The 13,155-nt window shown below is 50.1% G+C and overlaps 1 protein-coding gene across 2 annotated transcripts in view; it reads left to right on the plus strand.

The window, feature by feature from the left end:
• LOC139557594 (plexin-A2-like) overlaps positions 1-13,155 on the plus strand; it is a 449,982-nt gene that overhangs the window by 85,262 nt on the left and 351,565 nt on the right. For both annotated transcript variants that reach the window (XM_071372601.1, XM_071372600.1), the window contains exon 3: positions 7,683-7,865. In XM_071372601.1, the coding sequence (XP_071228702.1) occupies positions 7,683-7,865 (183 nt within the window). The remainder of the gene's footprint in view (positions 1-7,682; positions 7,866-13,155) is intronic.

The raw sequence follows: 13,155 nt of genomic DNA on the forward strand, positions 1-13,155 counted from the left end.
ATACTAATTGAGTGTATGTAAACTTCTGACCCACTGGGAATGTGATGAAAGAAAGAAAAGCTGAAATAAATAATTATCTTGTCCAAAAGGAAAATGTCTACCTAAATATGATCCCCAATCAGAGACAACGATAAACAGCTGCCTCTGATTGGGAACCATATCAGGCCACCATAGACATACAAATACCTAGACCTAGAAAAACCCTACACTTACAAAAAAAACCTAGACAATACAACAACTAACGTACCCACCCTAGTCACACCCTGACCTAACCAAAATATAAAGATAACAGAGATATCTCAGGTCAGGGCGTGACAGTACCAAAACCCCCCCCCCCCCCCCCCAAAGGTGCGGACTCCCGGCCGCAAACCTGAACCTATAGGGGAGGGTCCGGGTGGGCATCTACCCTCGGTGGCGGCTCCGGTTCTGGACGCAGCCCCCCCCCTCTTTACGCTGATTCCTCCGCCTTTGTAGACCCGGACCGCGGATCATCGCCGGAGGCTCTGGGTTGCGGAACGCCGCCGGAGGCCCCGGACTGGGAACCGTCGCCGGAGACCCCGGACTGGGGACCGTCGCCGGAGACCCCGGACTGGGGACCGTCGCCGGAGGCTCCGGACTGGGGACTGTCGCCAGAGGCTCCGGGACTGGGGATCGTCGCTGGAGGCTCCGGACTAGGGATTGTCGCTGGAGGCTCCGGACTGGAGATCGTCGCTGGAGGCTCCGGACTGGAGATCACCGCTGGAGGCTCCGGACTGGGCATCGCCGCTGGAGGCTCCTGACTGGGAATCGCCGCTGGAGGCTCCGGACTGGGGACCGTCGTTGGAGGTTCCGGACTGTGGCCCGTCGTTGGAGGTTCCGGACTGTGGCCCGTCGTTGGAGGTTCCGAACTGTGGCCCGTCGCAGGAGGTTCCGAACTGTGGCCCATCGTTGGAGGTTCCGGACTGTGGCCCGTCTTTGGAGGTTCCGGACTGTGGCCCGTCGTTGGAGGTTCCGGACTGTGAAACGTCGCCGGAAGCTCTGGACTGGGAACTGTCGCCGGAAGCTCTGGACTGGGTACTGTCGCCGGAAGCTCTGGACTGGGTACTGTCGCCGGGAGCTCTGGACTGGGAACTGTCGCCGGAAGCTCTGGACTGGGAGCTGTTGCCGGAAGCTCTGGACTGTGGAAGCGCACTGGAAGCCTGATGCGTGGTGCCGGAACTGGTGGTACCGGGCTGAGGACACGCACCTCAGGGCGAGTGCGTTGAGGAGGCACAAGACGTACTGGACTGTGGAGGCGCACTGGAGGTCTGATGCGTGGTGCCTGCACTGGTGGTCCCGGGCTGGGGACACGCACCTCAGGGCGAGTGCGGGTAAGAAGCACAGGCCGTACTGGACTGTGGAAGTGCACTGGAGATCTGGAGCGTAGAGCTGGCACAATGCGTCCTGGCTGGATGCTCACTTGAGCCCGGCAAGTGCGGGGCGCTAGCACAGGACGCACTGGGCTGTGCAGACGCACCGGAGACACAGTACGCAGAGCCGGCGCAGGATATCCTGGTCCAAGGAGGTATACTGGAGTACAGGAGCGCTGAGCCGGCACCATCCGTTCTGGCTGGATGCCCATTCTAGCCCGGCAAATGCGAAGAGCTGGAATAGAGCGCACCGGGCTATGAATGCGAACGGGAGACACCGTGCGCATCTCTGCATAACACGGTTTCTGACCAGTTACACGCTCCCCACGGTAAGCATGAGGAGTTGGCTCAGGTCTCCAACCTGACTCATCCAATCCCCTTGTGTACCCCCCCCAAAAAAATTATTGGGGCTGCCTCTCGTGCTTGCCTCATTTGTATTTCTCCTCGTAATATCGCCGTTCCAATTTCGCTGCCTCTATTTCTTCCTTCGGAAGGCAATACTCCCCCGCCTGCGTCCAGGATCCTGCTCCATCTAGAATCTCTTCCCATGTCCATTCCTCCTGAACACACTGCTTGGTCCTTTTGTGGTGGGTTCTTTTGTCACGGCCGTTGTAAGGAGGACACCAAGGCGCAGCGTGGTAAGCGTACAATCTTCTTTATTATAAGAACGAACACTGAACAAACGAACAAAATAACAAAATGAACCGTGAAGCTAATATAAGTAGTGCAGACAGGCAACTAAATATAGAACAAGAACCCACGAACACCAAAAGGAAAATGTCTACCTAAATATGATCCCCAATCAGAGACAACGATAAACAGCTGCCTCTGATTGGGAACCATATCAGGCCACCAGAGACATACAAATACCTAGACCTACAAAAACCCTAGACTTACAAAAAACCCTAGACAATACAAAAACTAACGTACCCACCCTAGTCACACCCTGACCTAACCAAATAATAAAGAAAACAGAGATATCTCAGGTCAGGGCATGCAATCTCTCTACTATTATTCTGACATTTCACATTCTTAAAATAAAGTGGTGATCCTAACTGACCTAAGACAGGGACTTTTACTAGAATTAAATGTCAGGAATTGTGAAAAACTGAGTTTAAATGTATTTGGCTAAGGTGTATGTAAACTTCCGACTTCAACTGTAGCTGTGGTAACTAGTGGAAACACTGCCACTGCCACGCACACTGTGGCCTGGGTCACCACCATAGATACATCCCAGCCCCTCCCTCCTCTGATGTGACTTGATGTGGAGCTCCATTCCCAACCAAATTAATGACAGTTTAAATGAGTCTGACTGCACCGTCGTGATTCTGCATAGTTTAGATTTCTGTTGAGAAGGAGATTTTAACAGACATTTTGACAGGTCATTTTTCTCTTCGAGTGAACAGTCCTCCAGCCTGATTCTCTAGTTGGTTCACTGTCCATTACATCCATAACTGTGTATGTTTTCCTGCAGTGTAGAGAAGCTCTGTATGGTAGAAGCCATACTTAGTGAGCATACTCTCCTCCTCCTGCCCTGATGTGATCATATCCCTGTGTAATGAGGCAGGGTGAGTGCAAGGTGGGGCTCGTTCAAGCACAACAAAGACATGTCTACCAAGTGGAACAGAAAGACAGCAAAATGTACGTCTGGCAGCCAGGGAGAAGGATGCACTAGGATCCACTTTGTCTCTTTCTGTCTCTCTCCCTCTTTCTTCCCACATCTCCTGCTCTCTCTCTTTCTCCATCTATAACCTCTCTTTCTCCATCTATAACCTTTTTCTCTCAATCTATAACCTCTCGCTCTCCATCTATAACCCCTCTTTCTCAGTCTTTCCCGTATCTCTTTCTCCATCTATAACCTCTCTCTCCATTTATAACCTCTCTTTCTCCATCTATAACCTCTCTTTTTCTATCTATAACCTCTCTCTCTCCATCTATAACTTCTCTCTTTCCATCTATAACCTCTTTCTCCATCTATAACCTCTCTTCATCTATAACCTCTCTTTCTCCATCTATATCTTCTCTTTCTCCATCTATCAAATCAAATCAAATGTATTTATATAGCCCTTCTTACATCAGCTGATATCTCAAAGTGCTGTACAGAAACCCAGCCTAAAACCCCAAACAGCAAGCAATGCAGGTGTAGAAGCACGGTGGCTAGGAAAAACTCCCTAGAAAGGCCAAAACCTAGGAAGAAACCTAGAGAGGAACCAGGTTATGAGGGGTGGCCAGTCCTCTTCTGGCTGTGCCGGGTGGAGATTATAACAGAACATGGCCAAGATAACTTCTATAACTTCTCTCTCTCCATCTATAACCTCTCTCGCTCTCTTTCTCCATCTATAACCTCACTTTCTCCGTCTATACCCTCACTCTTTCTCCATCTATAACCTCTCTCTCTTTCTCCATATATAACCTCTCTTTTTCCATCTATAACCTCTCTCTCTCCATCTATAGCTTCTCTTTCTCCATCTATAACTTCTCTCTTTCCATCTATAACTTCTCTCTTTCCATCTATAACCTCTTTCTCCATCTATAACCTCTCTTCATCTATAACCTCTCTCTCTCCATCTATAACCTCTCTCCATCTATAAACTCTCTTTCTCCATCTATATCTTCTCTTTCTCCATCTACAACCTCTCTCCATTTATAACCTCTCTCTCTCCATTTTTAACTTCTCTCTCTCCATCTATAACTTCTCTATCTCCATCTATAACCTCTCTCTTTCTCCATCTATAACCCCTCTTTCAACATCTATAACCTCTCTCCATATTTACCTTCTCTCTCCATCTATAGCCTCTCTTTCTCCATCTATAACCTCTTTTTCTCCATCTATATCTTCTCTCTCTCCATCTATAACCTCTCTTTCTCCATCTATAACCTCTCTTTCTCCATCTATATCTTCTCTTTCTCAATCTATAACCTCTCTCCATTTATAACCTCTCTCTCTCCATCTATAACTTCTCTCTCTCGAATCTATAACTTCTCTCTCTCCATCTATTACCTCTCTCTCTCTTTCTCCATCTATAACCTCTCTTTCTCCATCTATAACTTCTCTCTCTCCATATATAACCTCTCTTTCTCCGTCTATATTTCTCTTTCTCCACCGATAACCTCTCTCTCCATTTATAACCTCTCTTTCTCCATCTATAACCTCTTTTTCTCCATCTATTCACTCCATATTTAATTTCTCTCTCTCCGCCTATAACCTCTCTTTTTCAATCTATAACCTCTCCATATTTAATTTCTCTTTCTCCATCTATTATCTCTCTCGCTCTCTTTCTCCATCTATAACCTCTCTTTCTCCGTCTATACCCTCACTCTTTCTCCATCTATAACCTCTCTCTTTCTCCATCTATAACCTCTCTTTATCCATCTATAACCTCTTTTTCCATCTATAACATCTCTTCATCTATAACCTCTCTCTCTCCATCTATAACCTCTCTCCATCTATAACCTCTCTTTCTCCATCTATATCTTCTCTTTCTCCATCTACAACCTCTCTCCATTTATAACCTCTCTCTCTCCATTTATATCTTCTCTCTCTCCATCTATATATTCTCTTTCTCCATCTATAACCTCTCTCTTTCTCCATCTATAACCCCTCTTTCAACATCTATAACCTCTCTCCATATTTACCTTCTCTCTCCATCTATAACCTCTCTTTCTCCATCTATAACCTATTTTTCTCCATCTATATCTTCTCTCTCTCCATCTATAACCTCTCTTTCTCCATCTATAACCTCTCTTTCTCCATCTATATCTTCTCTTTCTCCATCTATAACCTCTCTCCATTCATAACCTCTCTCTCTCCATCTATAACTTCTCTCTCTCGAATCTATAACTTCTCTCTCTCCATCTATTACCTCTCTCTCTCTCTTTCTCCATCTATAATCTCTCTTTCTCCATCTATAACCTCTCTCTCTCCATCTATAACTTCTCTCTCTCCATATATAACCTCTCTTTCTCCATCTATATTTCTCTTTCTCCACCGATAACCTCTCTCTCCATTTATAACCTCTCTTTCTCCATCTATAACCTCTTTTTCTCCATCTATAACCTCTCCATATTTAATTTCTCTCTCTCCGTCTATAACCTCTCTTTTTCAATCTATAACCTCTCCATATTTAATTTCTCTCTCTCCATCTATAATCTCTCTCGCTCTCTTTCTCCATCTATAACCTCTCTTTCTCTGTCTATACCCTCACTCTTTCTCCATCTATAACCTCTCTCTTTCTCCATCTATAACCTCTCTTTTTCCACCTATAACCTCTTTTTCCATCTATAACATCTCTTCATCTATAACCTCTCTCTCTCCATCTATAACCTCTCTCCATCTATAACCTCTCTTTCTCCATCTATATCTTCTCTTTCTCCATCTACAACCTCTCTCCATTTATAATCTCTCTCTCTCCATTTATATCTTCTCTCTCTCCATCTATATATTCTCTTTCTCCATCTATAACTTCTCTCTTTCCATCTATAACTTCTCTCTTTCCATCTATAACCTCTTTCTCCATCTATAACCTCTCTTCATCTATAACCTCTCTCTCTCCATCTATATCTTCCCTTTCTCCATCTACAACCTCTCTCCATTTATAACCTCTCTCTCTCCATTTATATCTTCTCTCTCTCCATCTATAACTTCTCTATCTCCATCTATAACCTCTCTCTTTCTCCATCTATAACCCCTCTTTCAACATCTATAACCTCTCTCCATATTTAACTTCTCTCTCCATCTATAAACTCTCTTTCTCGATCTATTTCCTCTTTTCTCCATCTATAACTTCTCTCTCTCTATCTATAACCTATCTTTCTCCATCTATAGCCTATCTTTCTCCATCTATATATACTATTTCTCCATCTATATCCTCTCTCCATTTATAACCTCTCTCTCTCCATCTATAACTTCTCTCTCTCTTTCTCCATCTATAACCTCTCTTTCAACATCTATAACCTCTCTCCATATTTAACTTCTCTCTCCATCTATAACCTCTCTTTCTCCATCTATAACCTCTTTTTCTCCATATATAACTTCTCTCTCTCCATCTGTAACTTCTCTCTCTCCATCTATAACCTCTCTTTCTCCATCTATAACCTCTCTCCACCTATAACCTTTCTTTCTCCATCTATACCTTCTCTTTCTCCATCTATAACCTCTCTCCATTTATAACCTCTCTCTCTCCATCTAGAACTTATCTCTCCATCTATAACTTCTCTCTCCATCTATAACCTCTCTTTCTCCATCTATAACCTCTTTTTCTCCATCTATAACTTCTCTCTCTCCATCTATAACTTCTCTCTCTCCATCTATAACCTATCTTTCTCCATCTATAGCCTATCTTTCTCCATCTATATCTACTCTTTCTCCATCTATATCCTCTCTCCATTTATAACCTCTCTCTCTCCATCTATAACTTCTCTCTCTCCATCTATAACCTCTCTTTCAACATATATAACCTCTCTCCATATTTAACTTCTCTCTCCATCTATAACCTCTCTTTCTCCATCTATAACCTCTTTTTCTCCATATATAACTTCTCTCTCTCAATCTGTAACTTCTCTCTCTCCATCTATAACCTCTCTTTCTCCGTCTATAACTTCTCTTTCTCCATCTATAACCTCTCTCTCTCCATCTATAACTTATCTCTCTCCATATATAACCTCTCTTTCTCCATCTATATCACTCTTCTCCATCTATAACCTCCCTCTCCATTTATAACCTCTCTTTCTCCATCTATAACTTCTCTCTTTCCATCTATTACCTCTTTCTCCATCTATAATCTCTCTTCATCTATAACCTCTCTCTCTCAATCTATAACCTCTCTCCACCTATAGCCTCTTTCTCCATCTATACCTTCTCTTTCTCCATCTATAACCTCTCTCCATTTATAACCTCTCTCTCCATCTATAACTTCTCTCTTTCCATCTATATCCTCTCTTTCTCCATCTATAACCTATTTTTCTCCATCTATAACCTCTCCATCTATAACCTCTCTTTCTCCATCTATAACCTCTCTCTCTCCATCTATAACCTCTCTTTCTCCATCTATACCCTCTCTTTCTCCATCTTAACCTCTCTGTCTCCATCTATAACTCCTCCCTCTCCATCTATAACCTCTTTCTCCATCTATAACCTCTCTTCATCTATAACCTCTCTCTCGCCGTCTATAACTTCTCTTTCTCCATCTATAACCTCTCTTTCTCCATCTATAACTTCTCTCTCTCATCTATAACCTCTCTTTATCTCTAACCTTGCTTTCTTTTCCATCTCTAACCTCTCTCTCTCTCTTCCAGCCGGTGCCCATCGATGACTCGTTCTGTGGTCTGGACATCAACCAGCCCCTTGGCGGCTCTCAGCTGGTGACGGGACACGCCCTCTACACAGAGACACGGGACCGCATGACCTCTGTCACCTCCTACGTCTACAACGGATACTGCGTGGCCTTCGTCGGCACCAAGAGCGGACGCCTCAAAAAGGTCAGTTACCGTTACTGGCAGTTGTGGTCAGTTACCAGCAGTTATCGTCAGCCACGGCTTTTGTTTCTAAAATGCTGACTTACAGTACTTAAGCCCATCGCACCTTAGGGTGCATAGGCCAGCGAAGACTCTTCTCCATCGCACTCTGTTCTGGGCAGTCTTCTCCAGCTCGTTTGGCTATTCTGGTGTCCCAGTTCAAGGTCCATTTAAGAGATCCCAGCCACTTCATCACTGTTGAAACCATGGCCTCTGGAGACTGAGGAGTCTGTCCACTGACTGGTCTTCACACCCTCAGACACTGTCAAGTGGTGCTATTCTATTCCAGGGACTCAGTCTGGATGGAGGACAGTGTGGAAACTTTTCTCCTCCATATTTAATGCTTTTGGTCCTGTGACAGAGGGGCAGGTGGGCAGGGGTGTAGAGTGGCAGGGGTGTAGAGTGTCAGAGGTGTAGAGTGTCAGAGGTGTAGAGTGGCAGGGGTGTAGAGTGGCAGGGGTGTAGAGTGGCAGGGGTGTAGAGTGGCAGGGGTGTAGAGTGGCAGGGGTGTAGAGTGGCAGGGGCGTAGAGTGGCAGGGGTGTAGAGTGGCAGGGGCGTAGAGTGGCAGGGGTGTAGAGTGGCAGGGGCGTAGAGTGGCAGGGGCGTAGAGTGGCAGGGCATGGGGGGCAGGGGTGTAGAGTGGCAGGGGCGTAGAGTGGCAGGGGCGTAGAGTGGCAGGGCATGGGGGGCAGGGGTGTAGAGTGGCAGGGCGTAGGGGGCAGGGGTGTAGAGTGGCAGGGCGTAGGGGGCAGGGGTGTAGAGTGGCAGGGCATGGGGGGCAGGGGTGTAGAGTGGCAGGGCGTAGGGGGCAGGGGCGTAGAGTGGCAGGGCATGGGGGGCAGGGGTGTAGAGTGGCAGGGCGTAGAGGGCAGGGGCGTAGAGTGGCAGGGAATGGGGGGCAGGGGTGTAGAGTGGCAGGGGCGTAGAGTGGCAGGGGCGTAGAGTGGCAGGGCATGGGGGGCAGGGGTGTAGAGTGGCAGGGCGTAGGGGGCAGGGGTGTAGAGTGGCAGGGCGTAGGGGGCAGGGGTGTAGAGTGGCAGGGCATGGGGGGCAGGGGTGTAGAGTGGCAGGGCGTAGGGGGCAGGGGCGTAGAGTGGCAGGGCATGGGGGGCAGGGGTGTAGAGTGGCAGGGCGTAGAGGGCAGGGGCGTAGAGTGGCAGGGAATGGGGGGCAGGGGTGTAGAGTGGCAGGGGCGTAGAGTGGCAGGGGCGTAGAGTGGCAGGGCATGGGGGGCAGGGGTGTAGAGTGGCAGGGTGTAGGGGGCAGGGGTGTAGAGTGGCAGGGCGTAGGGGGCAGGGGTGTAGAGTGGCAGGGCATGGGGGGCAGGGGTGTAGAGTGGCAGGGCGTAGGGGGCAGGGGCGTAGAGTGGCAGGGCATGGGGGGCAGGGGTGTAGAGTGGCAGGGCGTAGAGGGCAGGGGCGTAGAGTGGCAGGGCATGGGGGGCAGGGGTGTAGAGTGGCAGGGCATGGGGGGCAGGGGCGTAGAGTGGCAGGGCATGGGGGGCAGGGGTGTAGAGTGGCAGGGGCGTAGAGTTGCAGGGCATGGGGGGCAGGGGTGTAGAGTGGCAGGGCGTAGGGGGCAGGGGTGTAGAGTGGCAGGGCGTAGGGGGGCATGGGTGTCGTTCCTCTGTAGTGCTCATTATGTTACCCCTTGTGGAAGGAGCTCTGTTCATTGCGGCCGTGCTGAATAACCTCCACTGGCCCATTAATTTTAATAGGGACCTTTATTCCTGCATCCCAGAGAGAGGGGGAGGCTAGAGAGAGCAGGCCCACACAAAACCCAGCCTCTGTCTCTGCTGGAGCTGCCAGACAATGCTGTCGGTTAAAGCTCCCGTCTGGCATTTGAAAAACAGCAGAATTGTTTTGAATTAAAATGACATTTGAATAGATTGTTAGTTCCCAGACTGTAGCTTTAAGGGCTGACAGTCCTCTTATCATGGCATATTTCACCCCACCGCCACCAAAACAAGCAGCTTATAGAGCACCTAGTGGATCAGGTGGCTATTATACATGGGAAGATTATAATGATGTTGCAGAAAGTGGAGCGCGTTGTGTGGTGGAGAGTAGGCTACTTCATCATATTACAATGGTTAACCTGGCGTTACACAGTCAGCACTGTTTTGGTATTGAAATAGAAGTATTTAACAGTTGAGTGATGTATGTGTGGTCTAGAAGGGCTCCCTGTGTTGGGCTGCTGTCCAAGCTGCCTTGCTGCATGTCGATGATGTTGATGGTGGTTTGTGAGGTGAGTTTTTCCTGTACATTGTAATGTAAAGCTCTTTAAAGCATCTGGAAAAGTGCCTTACTGTATCAATCCAATCAATTGCCATTGGTCATGGTGGTACTATGCATCAGGGATCCTCCTAGTGTATGGAAGCAGATTGTGGGATTTGTCAGCTGCGCCTTGGTTCCTCCCCCTGGGAACTGTCACAGCTTGAGTGACAGTGTGGGCCTCTGTCACATGGGCCGGAGCAGGACAGATCCAGTCCTCCCAAAAACACCAGCTGTCACTCCTAGAGAGAGGATTAGAGGGAAGTTGAGTGAGAGATGGAGAGAGAGGGCGGAAGAAAGAGGGAGGGGTGGAGAATGGGAGAAGGAGAGAGTGAGAGAGCGAAGGAGAGCACGAGAACGATAGAGGGATAGAGAGAGAAAATAACAGTTGTGCTGGTACGAGCATCTGTCTAGCTGTTTCTGCTCGCGCTCTGTTTCTCTGAGACACAACACAAATGGACCTGATGGGTTGTTTTGGTTTCTTCATCTATTTATTCATAATTGAATCTGTGCCCCAATAAGGATGTGAAATTGAAAAAGACTCATTCGGCGTAATCCCCCTTGTTTGAGATACTTAATAATTTAGACCTTTTTTTCTACATGGTTAAATTGAATTAGACAGTAGAACACTGTTGTCTCCACTCTGGTGCGTACAGTACTGTGCAGTTTCCTTTCCATCTCCCTGCTGCATTCCTCACATACAGAATGTGTCTTCTCTTCACATAATATCTCTGCCTTCATGTATGACAATGCCTTGCTAAGCAAACCATCATGGCTGCCTGGTGCTGGTGCCATCATATCCTCTCTCACAGCCATAGCATGGGGGACGAATTAACCAGGATATCGGGAGGCACATCGAGAGATGCCGCTCCTCGGTCCACTACCCTGCTGGCTGGCTGACTGGCTGACAGGCTGACTGACTGGCTAGGAGAGAAAAGCCCAGAGGCCTGTATGTTCAGCCTGTTGAGCCGTGGAGCCTGATCCGTACATGACAAAGAGAGAGGGGAAAGAGGGGAGAGGATGAGGCTGCTTGGTAGCGTGTTTGTTTAGGGGGTTACAGTAACTCCATCCCTGTGTGTCATGTATGCTAGTCCCTGCCCCAGTCTCAGACTCCCAGCCCCAGTCTCAGACTCCCAGTCCCAGTCCCTGCCCCAGTCTCAGACTCCCAGTCCCAGCCCCTGCTTTCTCCCACTGCAGCCCCAGTCTCAGACTCCCAGTCCCAGTCCCTGTATTCTCCCACTGCAGCCCCAGTCTCAGACTCCCAGTCCCAGCCCCTGCTTTCTCCCACTGCAGCCCCAGTCTCAGACTCCCAGTCCCAGCCTCTGCTTTCTCCCACTGCAGCCCCAGTCTCAGACTCCCAGTCCCAGCCCCTGCTTTCTCCCACTGCAGCCCCAGTCTCAGACTCCCAGTCCCAGCCCCTGCTTTCTCCCACTGCAGCCCCAGTCTCAGACTCCCAGTCCCTGCCCCAGTCTCAGACTCCCAGTCCCAGCCCCAGTCTCAGACTCCCAGTCCCAGCCCCAGTCTCAGACTCCCAGTCCCAGCCCCTGTATTCTCCCACTGCAGCCCCAGTCTCAGACTCCCAGTCCCAGCCCCTGTATTCTCCCACTGCAGCCCCAGTCTCAGACTCCCAGTCCCAGCCCCTGTATTCTCCCACTGCAGCCCCAGTCTCAGACTCCCAGTCCCAGTCCCTGTATTCTCCCACTGCAGCCCCAGTCTCAGACTCCCAGTCCCAGCCCCTGTATTCTCCCACTGCAGCCCCAGTCTCAGACTCCCAGTCCCAGCCCCTGCGTTCTCCCACTGCAGCCCCAGTCTCAGACTCCCAGTCCCAGTCCCTGTATTCTCCCACTGCAGCCCCAGTCTCAGACTCCCAGTCCCAGCCCCAGTCTCAGACTCCCAGTCCCAGTCCCTGCTTTCTCCCACTGCAGCCCCAGTCTCAGACTCCCAGTCCCAGTCCCTGCTTTCTCCCACTGCAGCCCCAGTCTCAGACTCCCAGTCCCAGTCCCTGCTTTCTCCCACTGCAGCCCCAGTCTCAGACTCCCAGTCCCAGCCCCAGTCTCAGACTCCCTGCCCCAGTCTCAGACTCCCAGCCCCAGCCCCAGTCTCAGACTCCCTGCCCCAGTCTCAGACTCCCAGCCCCAGCCCCAGTCTCAGACTCCCTGCCCCAGTCTCGGACTCCCAGCCCCAGCCCCAGTCTCAGACTCCCTGCCCCAGTCTCAGACTCCCAGCCCCAGCCCCAGTCTCAGACTCCCTGCCCCAGTCTCGGACTCCCAGCCCCAGTCTCAGACTCCCTGCCCCAGTCTCAGACTCCCAGCCCCAGCCCCAGTCTCGGACTCCCAGCCCCAGCCCCAGTCTCAGACTCCCTGCCCCAGTCTCAGACTCCCAGTCCCAGTCCCTGCTTTCTCCCACTGCAGCCCCAGTCTCAGACTCCCAGTCCCAGTCCCTGCTTTCTCCCACTGCAGCCCCAGTCTCAGACTCCCAGTCCCAGCCCCAGTCTCAGACTCCCTGCCCCAGTCTCAGACTCCCAGCCCCAGCCCCAGTCTCAGACTCCCTGCCCCAGTCTCAGACTCCCAGCCCCAGCCCCAGTCTCAGACTCCCTGCCCCATTCTCAGACTCCCAGCCCCAGCCCCAGTCTCAGACTCCCTGCCCCAGTCTCAGACTCCCAGTCCCAGTCCCTGCTTTCTCCCACTGCAGCCCCAGTCTCAGACTCCCAGTCCCAGCCCCTGCTTTCTCCCACTGCAGCCCCAGTCTCAGACTCCCAGTCCCAGTCCCTGTATTCTCCCACTACAGCCCCAGTCTCAGACTCCCAGTCCCAGTCCCTGCTTTCTCCCACTGCAGCCCCAGTCTCAGACTCCCAGTCCCAGCCCCTGCTTTCTCCCACTGCAGCCCCAGTCTCAGACTCCCAGTCCCAGTCCCTGTATTCTCCCACTGCAGCCCCAGTCTCAGACTCCCAGTCCCAGCCCCTGCTTTCTCCCACTGCAGCCCC

The sequence above is a fragment of the Salvelinus alpinus genome, chromosome 28 (genome assembly GCF_045679555.1).
Source record: "Salvelinus alpinus chromosome 28, SLU_Salpinus.1, whole genome shotgun sequence".
Lineage (NCBI taxonomy): Eukaryota > Metazoa > Chordata > Actinopteri > Salmoniformes > Salmonidae > Salvelinus > Salvelinus alpinus.